At 30.2% G+C, this 13094-nt stretch overlaps 2 protein-coding genes across 3 annotated transcripts in view; one reads left to right on the top strand and one right to left on the bottom strand.

Moving 5' to 3' along the window:
* The first annotated feature begins 1042 nt into the window (after positions 1-1042).
* Positions 1043-13094, top strand: part of LOC126832807 (uncharacterized) — a 21790-nt gene continuing 9738 nt past the window's right edge. The window contains exon 1 of the mRNA XM_050563777.1: positions 1043-2701. Within this exon, the coding sequence (XP_050419734.1) occupies positions 1358-2668 (1311 nt within the window). The 5' untranslated portion in view covers positions 1043-1357 and the 3' untranslated portion in view covers positions 2669-2701. The remainder of the gene's footprint in view (positions 2702-13094) is intronic.
* Positions 6346-13094, bottom strand: part of LOC126832808 (uncharacterized) — a 26733-nt gene continuing 19984 nt past the window's right edge. The window contains exon 2 of one of the 2 annotated variants that reach the window (XM_050563778.1): positions 6346-7243. In XM_050563778.1, the coding sequence (XP_050419735.1) occupies positions 6428-7243 (816 nt within the window). In that variant the 3' untranslated portion in view covers positions 6346-6427. Of the gene's footprint in view, positions 7510-13094 lie in introns of both variants that reach the window. The other variant, XM_050563779.1, reaches the window with a different exon arrangement.

The raw sequence follows: 13094 nt of genomic DNA, 5'->3' as shown, positions 1-13094 counted from the left end.
CATGATAAAAAATATTTTTTATAAGTCTATTGATGTAATTGTTCTGATCGTACAAGTTTTTAAAATTAACGATAATTTTATATATTGGCATCGAAGTTTGTGTGTTACAATCTTTCCAGTTAAATCGCCATAAAAAGAATACTTCATAATATATAATGGACCTAAACAACCTAAACTTATGATTGGAATGTGTCATTATTCAAAAAATTGTGTTCTTTGGCGTAACTAACCACAATTAACTAAGTAGTTGTTGGATCGCCCCTAAAAAAATAAGTTGAAAAACAGGCACTACGGTAAGCAGAATAGCTAGTTCTGACATCATAATCCAGTATATTTTTTCGCCCTTTTTGACAAGTTTTTCAAAATGATATCCTTCCAACGATATTTTGTGTCTAATATATCTTTCTTTTTATATTTAATTCTATGTAAAAAAACACCCATGAAAACATAAAAAACTTGAATCTGAAGCAAATATTACTCACGCACTCGGTGCAAACACAGCAAATGTTTTTACCGAGTTGTCGGTAAATATTTACAATAACAAAATGGTTTGCACCGCCAATTTTTTGCTATGCGTGATGTAGAGTTAATCATAAATTATATTGTTGGAACACATTTTTACGACTCACAATCCAAAACTCGGATTTAACCTAAATTAATTTAGTTGAATAAAATATATCATTGGTTTTAAAACAATTCTCAGAAATTAAAAGATAAATGATTGCCTTTTATTAAGCAAAAAGTCCTACGGAAATAATTTAAAAAATGGTTTTACTTGACACATTGAAATGTCTTGTACACATGGCGATTAACTTATCGTGAATCGCTCAATTTCTTACTGGGTTTCATGAGAAATACATTTTTTCTTACCTAGTGTTTTTATACAATGTGATGTCAATTTCTCACAATTTTTTTTTGTTTCTACCCCACCTCACAACTTGGTTTTCTGTGACATTTTTAGTACATTATACAATGTAAACATACAAATTTAACTAAATGTTAATCTATGGTTCTAATTCAGTACTATAGGAGTTGGCCAAATACGTTTTAGTAGACGGCATTACAATGCTTTTTGCAAAACATTTTCCATAAGAAAAATCCAATAACCATCTTTAAAACTGATACTGGGAAAACAAGAATATTTTAACAAACAATTGGTTGTTAATGTTATCACAGATGCAGGCGGCAAATAATATACGCACACGGAATACATGTTTGCTAACAATTTTTATAAGCGTCATAGAACTAATGGCAATGGTATAAAACGTTCGTTTAGTATACTTTATCGTTACTCTGGTTTAAGTTTTCGGTTCTTTCGCAAAGTGGTTTCTGAGGAAAATACAAAAATTCTATATCCATGAAAATGTCGTTTAAGTTCATTTTCATAGCAACCGTTATGGTTAGCTACAGTTTAAAAATGGCGTCTACAACTATAAGCATTGTAGATGAATATGAGGAAGAAGAAGGCAATTTGGATCCATTAATTCGTGTTCAATGTAGCTACATACATAGTGCTCAAATGTACATGGAGATGATCGTGGAATTACTTGAAGATACAGATAAGTTGGCGGCAGTTCCTCAAGGTAAAGATCTATCGTATACCAAACAAGCTGCTAAAATCAATGCGACCTTCCATAATGTCGTTGGGATGCAGAATACTGGTTTACAGAACGTAATGTGGATATTTTCAATGTATGCCGAGAGAGTACTGGTGTACATGGAATCTGTCATAAAAAAGGTCCCGGCCGAAGATCAAAAAAAAATCGTATCTGTTCACCAATCCGTAACTTATTTTCTCGATAATTACATGGACACTGATGTCTGCGCCGATTATAATAAGAACGCAGGGATGGGTTTAGACGTCTTGCGGAGTAGTACTGATAATTTGGAAATTCTACTGACTACTCTCGAAACTAAGACATCAGTTTTCATGCAGCGAATAGACATAAACGCCAACGAACACGGTATCAGCACCGACGGGCACGAACAGTTTAGTTTGAACGTGTTGAGCTTGAACGGACTGCTGGCAGACATGGAAGCGACTAAACAAATTTTAGAGATTTCTGGAGTAGATCTAAATTGGGACCAGGTGTTGCTGCATTTAAAAAAAGATTATGATCTGGGAACGCAAGCCAACGGTAATAAATTGAGTCAACAGATAAAGTCATTGATAGAATTTAATGACGAGTTTGCTAAGATGGTAAAAAAAATCATGATTCGTCTGATGCACAAGACCTTAATATATAAAGAATACCCGGATAACTGGAGCGAAATGGGACCTAATATTGTTGAGTTATACAACTATTTGAGTCCACAAGATGATATGAATTACATAATAAGCATGGTTGAAAATGACACTAACGTTTCAAACAAGTGGGAGACTATTGTCTCTTTAAAAATGCATCTATGTGATTTACGTTCGCCGTATAACTTTACCGATTTGCGCCCATCTAGTAACCAACAACCGTGTACAGAGTTTCTACAAGCCGTAAAACGTTTTGTCAACACTTTCAAAAATAACGCTTTATCTAACATAAACTTCAGTATAATTAAAACATTTAGACAACTTACATCTACAGACGAATTCAAAATTTTAGTACATTCCGAACGTGCTGCGGAAATACTTAACTCTATAGCACAAAATGTGTCATTAGATGATATTGATTAAAATATAATAATTAAAGCCAATTAGGGTGCATAGGTTTGCTGTAATATTATAATAATGATTAAAAAAACAATTGTCATATTCTCCTCCAATATAATTTAATTGTTTACTGTACCGTTTTTGCTTTTCATTTCAATTATGTCAAAAATGTCTATAAAAATTGTAATATTGACTAATGTACATTAGTTTATAACATAACGAAAAATAAAGTTTGGTCAAATACTCATAATTTTCTTGTTTATTTTTTGTTTGACAGTAAGAAGAACCTCACTCTTTTTTTCCAACGTAGGTTGTAAGTAATACAATAATAATAAGAGCTATTATCACCTTTGTGTATTGGTAACGTTGGTGATCACAAAAATGTTTTATTTTGAATATTTATTCTAAACGTTGAAATCATATTATAGTACATTTCATCGAATAAAAACCATACTAAGGATGAATATGTGAAATACATACTATTAGAACTGCATTGTTAATGCAGAAAAATTGGAATTCCATCTTTTATATAATGTGTAATCATTGTTACAGATAAAGTTCCAATATTAAATTGTATATTTATTTCATTAAAATTATTCTCAAACTCAGGTAAAAATCCTCAATTTCAGACATACGGTGAGGCGCCATTACAAAATTGTCTTATTGCCATTTATACTTAATCCCAATAATGTAAGGTAATACATTTTATTGACATCTGGAGTTAAGCAGAATAGCTAGTTTTGATAACGTGTTCCACTTAATTTTAACGCCCTTTTTGACAAGTTTTTCAAAAAGATATTCTTCTAACAATGATTAAAATTGTACACCGACATTTTTTGTTGTCTAGAAAATTTGTTCGTAACTGATGAACATTTTTGGTTTACCAAAAAATCCTACTCTTATTACCAAATATGAAATAAAAGGGTAGTCAGTTTTTCAGAAAATGTAAATTTTTTTTTTCATATGAGTAGGCATATATTAAAATGACTAATCCGTTTTAAAATCTGTTTTTGTTACTTTTTTTGTTACAAACACTTAAGCAATTATTAGAATTTTGAATCTAAAGTAAAATTAACAAAATGTAATCGGTGTAAATACAGCAAGTGTTTTTTTACCGCGTTGTCGATAAATATCAATAGTAAAAAATCGGTCGCATGACGAATTTTTACCAGATTTACAATCTAGAACATAGATTTAATCCCTTATTCGAGAGATGAGCAACTTTATTTTTGTTGCCCTATCTAACTCTTTAAAGTTTTTATTTTACACTTGGTTTTAGAGTTAAACGATAACAACGATCCTCGATTACGTTGTACTTAAAAAGAAGAAGTTGGTTTTTTGAAAATAACAATTTTCCCAATTATACTCATGTCATTTTTGAACATGATCGTGAAACTCAGTCTAGCAATTCTAATAGTTGTGCCCGGCATTATCATGGAAAGTGCATACATATAAAATCTATTGACATTGGAACGTGTCATTATTCAAAAAATTGTGAGTAAACAAGTTTTATGGTCTTTACGACATTAAAACATTTTTACACTCTACAGACATATGGTATCATTTACACAATATCTAGGTGAGAATCCTCAGTTCCAGACATTCGGCAATGATAAATTAAAAAAACTGGCAAATTTGTTCCATTGCCATACGTCTTATAGTTAATCCCAAAGATGTAAGATAATACATTGTTATTGACATTTGGAGGAGGTTGCGTTAAGCGGAATAGCTAGTTCTGACAACATATTCCAGTATGATTTTCGTTCTTTTCTGCCAAGTTTTTCAGAATGATATTTTTCTAACGGTGATTTAACATTTTAAACCTACATTTTTTATGTTTGATATTTCATTCGTTTTAAAATTTTGTATAGTACATTTTTTTGTTAAAAACACTGATGCAAACATAACAAGCGTTTTACGGTATAAATACAACAAGTGTTTTACCGCGTCGTTGGTAAATATCTACAATAACAAAATTGTTTGCACAGCCAATTTTTACAGGTGCATGATGAAAAATACAGCAAAATATATATCGTAAGAATATAATTACAATACCTACAATGAAGGAATATATAAATTTGTGATAAATTTTCAAAAAATGAGGGGTCTTATTCTATGTAAAGAAGAACCAAAAAGTCCACTGATCATTAAATTGGATCACTATTAATTTTAATGAAAAAGATTAGCTTTTACCGTCAACAGTATAATTATCAAAAAATACAGGGTTCATTTTTTTAAAAGAAATTTCAAAAGGCTACATCAATCAAAGATGTTATAAACTTCAACGTTCAATCAAATTCTATTTTACTAAAAATAAAAATAGATTAACATGCATATCTAAATTAATACACAGATTGCTGTAAGATATTTCAAAATCACCCGTCTCTAAATCGTTTTGACGAATGAGGAAAAATACATTGTAAGATAAAAACCAAAAATGATTCACAAGGATCGGCCATTCATAGTAGCTTTAGAAAATCGTCTAATAAGTCAGGGGCCCATGAAATTCTAACAACACTGTATTTGTTGACGTTAGGTGAGCATTATTGTAACGCAATCTCGATATGTTTATATCATATTTTTTTAATAATATTGTAAAAATAGATTTTTTTCCGTTGCGTCGATTGCCAGGTTAACCATAATACTTAGTTAGGCATAGAACCAAAAAGTTAACATAGAGTTGGCTTGAATTGATGATCGTATTCAATTCAATTTAACTAAATTACATTAAATTAAATATAAGTTTTAGATTGTAAGTCGTAAAATTATTTTCCAACAATATATTTTATGGCGAATTTTTCATCATGCATTTGTAAAAATTGGCTGTGCAAACAATTTTGTTATCGTTGATATTTACCGACAACGCGGTAAAAACACATGCTGTATTTACACCGAATACATGTGTTATATGTGTTAAGTGTTTTTAACATAAAAAATGAATAAAGCCAAATTTTAAAACGGATTAGTTATATTGTTATATGCCTACTCGCACAAAAAAAAATTTATATTGTCTGAAAAACTTGTCAATAAGGGCGTTAAAATAATCTGGAACATGTTGTCAAAACTAGCTTTTGTGCTTAATTTACCTCCTCCGGATGCCAATAAAATATATAATCTTACCTCTTTGGGATTAACTACTGATGGCCATAAGACATTTTGGTCATGGTGCTCTGCCGAATTTCTGTAACTGAGGATTTTTACCTGATTTTGTAAACAAATATACAATTTACCATTGTTGCTATATGTGTACGAACTATCTAAAAGATTAAATTCTAATTTTTCTGCATTAACATTGTTTCAATGGCATCTATCTTAATCCACATTCCACATTTGTTCTTAGTATGGTTTGCATTTGTTTATGTATTCAAAATAAACCATTTTTTTTGTGATCACCAATGTTACCAACATACAAAGTTGAGAGTAGCTATTATTATGATTGTATTACTTACAACTTATGTTGAAAAAAACGAGTGAGGTTTTTCTTACTGTCTAACAAAAACTGAACAAGAAAATTATGCGTATTTTATGAAATTTTATACTTTATTATGTTATAAACTAATGTACATTAGTCAATATTACAATTTGTATACATATTTTAGACATTGTTTTAATGAAAAGCAAAAACAAAAACACTACAGTAAAGAATTAAATGATATTGAAGGAGAATATGACAATTGTTTTTTTTTTATCATTATTATAATTTTACACCCAACCTATGCGCCCTAATTAGCTTAAGTTATTATATTTTAATCACTGCCTTCTATATCATTCACCATCACTATTTCATGCCATATTTTGTTCTATAAAATTAGTTATTTCAACTTTTTTTTCACGCCATACTAGTGCTAAGTATTCTTTTGAATCTGCAAGACGTCTAAATTGTTTAATTATACTGTAGTTTATGTTAGATAAAGCTCCTTTGAAAGTTTTGACGAAACGTATTACGTCTTGTTGAAAATCTGTAAACTTTTGTTGTTTGTTATCAGAATATTTGCGCAATTTAGGATCGTTATATGGCGTATCTAAAGTGGAAAGATATATGCTTATATTGGCAATAGTTTGAATCTTGTCCTGAAAATCTTTAGTGTTATTTTCAACCATGGATTTTATTTCATATATATCATCTTGTGGAATCAAATAGTTCTCTAACTCGACTATATTAAGTGCCATTTTATTCTCACCCCAGTTATACTCGTATTCGTCATGCATTAAGAACTTCAACATCAGACGAATCATGATTACTTTTACCAACATAGCAAACCCGTCATGAAATTGTTTCAATGACTTTATCTGTTGACTCAATTTATTACCGTTGACTTGCGTTCCCAAATCGTAATCTTTTTTTAAATGCAGCAACACTTGGTCCCAATTTAGCTCTACTCCGGAAATTTCTAAAATTTGTTTAGTCGCTTCCATGTCCGCCAGCAGTCCGTTCAAGCTCAACTTGTTCAAACTAAACTGTTCGTGCCCGTCGGTGCTGATACCGTATTCGTTGGCGTTTATGTCTATTCGCTGCATGAAAACTGATGTCCTAGCTTCGAGAGTGGTCAATAGATGTTGCAAATCATCAGTACTACATATCAAGACATCCATATCTACCTCTTTGCCCTTTTTATAACCGGCGCAGACGGCAGAGTCCATGTAAATATCGAGAAAATAAGTTACGGCTTGGTGAACAGAATAGATGGTTTCTTGATCTTCGGCCGAGACCTTCTTTATGACAGATTCCATGTACGCCAATACTCTCTCGGCATACATTGAAAATATCCACATTACGTTCTGTAAACCAGTATTCTGCATCCCAACGACATTATGGAAGGTCGCATTGATTTTAGCAGCTTGATTGGTATACGATAGATCTTTACCTTGAGGAACTGTCTCCAACTTATCTTTATATTCTATCAATTCGTCGATCATCTCCATGTAAGTTTGAGCGCTATCTATGTAGCTACATTGAACACGAATTAATGGATCCAAATTGCCTACTTCCTTATACTCTTCAACAATGCTTATGGTGGTAGACGCCATTTTTAAACAGTAGCTAACCATAACGGTTGCTATAAAAATGAACTTAAACGACATTTTCATGAATATAGAATTTTTGTATTTTCCTCAGAAACCACTTTGCGAAAGAATAGAAGTCCTAAACCAGTGTAACAATAAAGTATACTAAACGAGAAACGTTTTACACGATTGCCATTAGTTCAGCTTTAACAAAATAAAAGCCTATGACGCTTATAAAAATTGTTAGCAAACATGTATTCCGTGTGCGTATTTGATTTGTCGCATACATCTGTGATATCACTAACAACCAATTGTTTGTTAAAATATTCTTGTTTTCACAGTATGAGTTTTAAAGTACGGATTGTTAGTTAGAACCTTCGATTTAAATCTAACAACCAAAGAGAATAATGTATTAAAAAAGGTTGACTGGTCGATAACCAGTTTTGGATAACTATTTTTTATGTTTTTAGAGTTTCAATTATATTATTATTTATTATATTTTATGATGAATTCTCCATCACGTATAGGAAAAAAGTGGCTGTGCAAACCATTTTGTTATTATAAATATTTAACGCCAACTTGCTAAAAACACTTGCTGGGTTTGCACCGAGTGCGTGTGTAATGTTTGCTTCAGCTTCAATTTTTGTATGGTTTCATGTGTGTTTTTTTACAAAAAAATGGACTATACAAAATTTTAAAACTAATAATGTATTATACACAAAAATATACCTGTTTGCAAAAAAAATGTAGGTGGAAAAGTGCATATATGTAAAATCTATTGACATTGGAATATGCCGTTGTTCCAACGTTCAATTTCCAAGTGAGAATCCTCATTTCCAGACATTTGGTATGGCACCATGACTAAATTGACTTATGGCCATTAATAGTTAATCCCAGGGATGTAAGATAATACATTTGATTTACTTCTAGGGAAGGAAAAGTTAAGCAGCATAGCTAGTTCTGACAACATGTTTCTATTTATTTTAACGCCCTTTTTGATAAGTACTTCAGATAGAAGATTAACCATGATATTACAACTACAGTTTTTGTGTGGATAGGCATATCCACACAAATATTTTGTGTTTAATATTTTATTCGTTTTTAAATTTCCTATAATCAAATTTATGTAAAACACACACATGCAATTCTATAATATTTGAATCTCAAGCAAACATTACGCACGTACCTACTTAGTGTTAATACAGCAAGTGTTTTCACCGTGGTGTCGGTAAATATCTACAATAACAAAATGATTTCACAGCCAATTTTTACCGATGCAAAATGAAAAATACAGCATAAAATATACCCTTAGAATATAATTTTGCGATTTACAATCTAATACTTAGATTAAACCTAATTTAATTTAGTTAAATTATACTGAATACGAACACCAATTCCAACCAATTCTAGGTTCAACCTAGGAATCGACACGAGGGGAAAATCCATGTTTACAATTGTATTTAAAACAATTGAACAAAACATGATAAAACATATTTAAAAGTCTATTGATGTAATTGTTCTGACCGTACAAGTTATAGAAATAACAATAATGTTTTATATAGTCTTTTATTATTCTGTCAAATTAAGTCAGTTATTGCGTACATCTCTCTATCTTCTATTAACTCCCTCCATTATATTTGTAATTCTCTTATTCGGTGCTCAACACTTAAATTTCATATTTCATTGCCGTTATATATAACTTTTATTTTAGCTTCGATGCTAGGCAGAGAAGGTATTATTTGAAATGATGTAGGCATGTTGCCCTCTTCCACCATCCGTATTGTTTGGTCTTATTTTTGTTATTATAAATATTAATACCATGTATTAATTACAAAGTAGTATTAACTACTAATGGCCATAAGACAATTTTGTCATGGTGCCTCACAAATTGAGGATTTTAACCTGAGTTTGAGAATAATTATAATAAAATAAATATACAATTTAATATTGTCGCTTTATCTGTAACAACGATTACACATTATATAAAAGATGGAATTTTTCTGCATTAAAAATGCAGTTCTAATATTATCTATTTCACATGTTCATCCTTAGTATGGTTTTTATTCAATGAAATGTACTACAATATGATTTCAACATTTAGCATAACTATTCAAAATAAACCATTTTTTTTGTGATCACCAATGTTACCAACATACAAAGTTGAGAGTAGCTATTATTATGATTGTATTACTTACAACCTACGTTGGAAAAAAAGAGTGAGGTTTTTCTTACTGTCTAACAAAAACTGAACAAGAAAATTATGCGTATTCTACCAAACTTTATTTTTTATTATGTTATAAACTAATGTACATTAGTCAATATTACAATTTTTATAGACATTTTTGACATAATTGAAATGAAATGCAAAAACGGTACAGTAAAGAATTAAGTTATATTGGAGGAGAATATGACAATTGTTTGGCTTTAATTATTATATTATCTGTAACAATGATTACACATTATAAAAAAGATGGGATTCCAATTTTTCTGTAATAACAATGCAGTTCTAATATTATGTATTTCACATATTCATCCTTAGTGTGGTTTTTATTTGATGAAATGTACTAAATATGATTAGAATAAATGTCAACGTAATTCAACGTTCAGAATAAATGTTGAAAATAAAACATTTTTTGTGATCACCAACGTTACCTATGTTTAAACACACGTACTTAAGGTCCATACATAGTATACAGGGTTATAAATGATATGTATGTATTCAGATGTTACACATTTAGGATGTTTAAAGTATCAGTTCTTTAAATTCGCCAATCCAAAAAGAACTGTGTTAAAAAAACGTAGAAATAAAACCATGTAGTCAAAATTATACCAAAATAAGACCAAACAATACGGATGGTGGAAGAGGGCAACATGCCTACATCATTTCAAATAATACCTTCTCTGCCTAGCATCGAAGCTAAAATAAAAGTTATATATAACGGCAATGAAATATGAAATTTAAGTGTTGAGCACCGAATAAGAGAAATACAAATATAATGGAGGGAGTTAATAGAAGATAGAGAGATGTACGCAATAACTGACTTAATTTGACAGAATAATAAAAGACTATATAAAACATTATTGTTATTTCTATAACTTGTACGGTCAGAACAATTACATCAATAGACTTTTAAATATGTTTTATCATGTTTTGTTCAATTGTTTTAAATACAATTGTAAACATGGATTTTCCCCTCGTGTCGATTCCTAGGTTGAACCTAGAATTGGTTGGAATTGGTGTTCGTATTCAGTATAATTTAACTAAATTAAATTAGGTTTAATCTAAGTATTAGATTGTAAATCGCAAAATTATATTCTAAGGGTATATTTTATGCTGTATTTTTCATTTTGCATCGGTAAAAATTGGCTGTGAAATCATTTTGTTATTGTAGATATTTACCGACACCACGGTAAAAACACTTGCTGTATTAACACTAAGTAGGTACGTGCGTAATGTTTGCTTGAGATTCAAATATTATAGAATTGCATGTGTGTGTTTTACATAAATTTGATTATAGGAAATTTAAAAACGAATAAAATATTAAACACAAAATATTTGTGTGGATATGCCTATCCACACAAAAACTGTAGTTGTAATATCATGGTTAATCTTCTATCTGAAGTACTTATCAAAAAGGGCGTTAAAATAAATAGAAACATTTTGTCAGAACTAGCTATGCTGCTTAACTTTTCCTTCCCTAGAAGTAAATCAAATGTATTATCTTACATCCCTGGGATTAACTATTAATGGCCATAAGTCAATTTAGTCATGGTGCCATACCAAATGTCTGGAAATGAGGATTCTCACTTGGAAATTGAACGTTGGAATAACGGCACAGAGCCGTAACTAGGGTGAGGCGAGCGAGGCGCTTGCCTTGGGCGCTTGATGATGGGGGGCGCAAAAATATTAAATGATTGACTTAAGAAAAAATATTATTGACAATATAATATTTTTCATTACTACGCACTAATCCGTAAACATATTACATATTATATTTTTAATACGTTCAATGCCTTTGTCGACGGGTAGTTTATTTTTAGATTGTATATTTATTTTTTCCTCGAAATTACGACGACGTTGATCGCCGATAAGAATAGTATACCATTATTAGTATTTATTATTAGTTATATATTTTGTTATTAGTAGTATATTATATTATATTATCTTTATTTTCCGTTTAATCGACGAATCGATCGACGTACATGCTTAATATCTACATTATATCAGTTGATATACGTACGATACATCAGTTTATAAATAGTGAACAAATGTTGTGTAATTATTACTATTTTAATAATTTGACTTAGTATTTGCTGATCACTCGTTAAGGCAAGTGTGTAACTTTCTATTTTTTTTCGTACAAGAAACAGGTATGTACTTAGTACTTATTATAAATTATTTATACTAAAATAATGTATTTTTAAACTATACAGATACTTTTACTATTAAAAAATAATAATATTAAAAAGAATAATGAATAATAAAAAGAAATGAAGTGGAGCAGAGAATCGAAGTATTAAGAAAAAAAAAGCAAATGAAGACGTACAACTGTCAAAAAAAATGAAAGACTGGTTTTCTAGAGGTTTTGGTTCAGATAAAAAATCGGTTGGAATAGTGTCAAACTTGGAAGAATATCATGAAAATAAAGGTTAGTTTTTTTTCTAATCAAAAGTTAAGGTATTAAAACTGCTCCGATTTTCTTCAAAGTAGTACCAAAAGATGCAGTTCGTATTTATAATTATTTAAACGATTGTACGTTCGCAAAACCGTGATCTATTCAGAAATAAATAGTATTAATAATCATTAATCTTTATTTCAGAAGAAAATTCCGGTGATTCAAATGACTCATTTCAAAATACGCCAATATTAGTAAGTAAAGAAATTGAAACTTGTGTTAATTCTGTTACTATAAAATCAAGTGAAATAATTCATGATATTTCACCCAATATTCATGAACCTACATCTTCTTCAACTAGTCTTGAAACTATTTTTCAACTTATAAATTCTAACGACCCACCTTCTTGGCCCCCAATTACGGATAGTGTTAGAATTTACCTTGTAACGCAAGAACCTGATCAAGGAAAAGATGCTGATTTTAGTGAATCTGTGTCAGACGATGGTCGTCGATTTTCCCCTTATTGGTTTAAAAAAACTTTATCAAACAATGAAGTTATAGATAGAAATTGGTTGATTTATTCTAAAAATAGTAAAGCAGTATTTTGTTTTCCATGCTGTTTATTTAAATCAAATACCTCAAAAACAGCAAGTATTGCATGTACAAACGAGGGTTTTTCGGATTGGAAAAATATTAATCGTATTTTAGATCACGAGAAATCGGCTGATCATAGAAGTCATTTCTTACAATGGAAATCTCTTGAAAATAGGTTGAAAAACTCTCAATGCATTGACGATAAATTACAAAAGGCGATTTTGCTAGAAAAAGAT

Source organism: Adelges cooleyi, unplaced genomic scaffold, assembly GCF_023614345.1.
Source record: "Adelges cooleyi isolate 19-005CV unplaced genomic scaffold, UGA_ACOO_1.1 ACOO_flye_CR_arks_rails_tigmint_CR_PRNA_167, whole genome shotgun sequence".
In the NCBI taxonomy this organism is placed as follows: Eukaryota; Metazoa; Arthropoda; class Insecta; order Hemiptera; family Adelgidae; genus Adelges; species Adelges cooleyi.
Note: the sequence above shows the minus strand (reverse complement) of the source record. Positions and strands in the feature narration are given on the sequence as shown.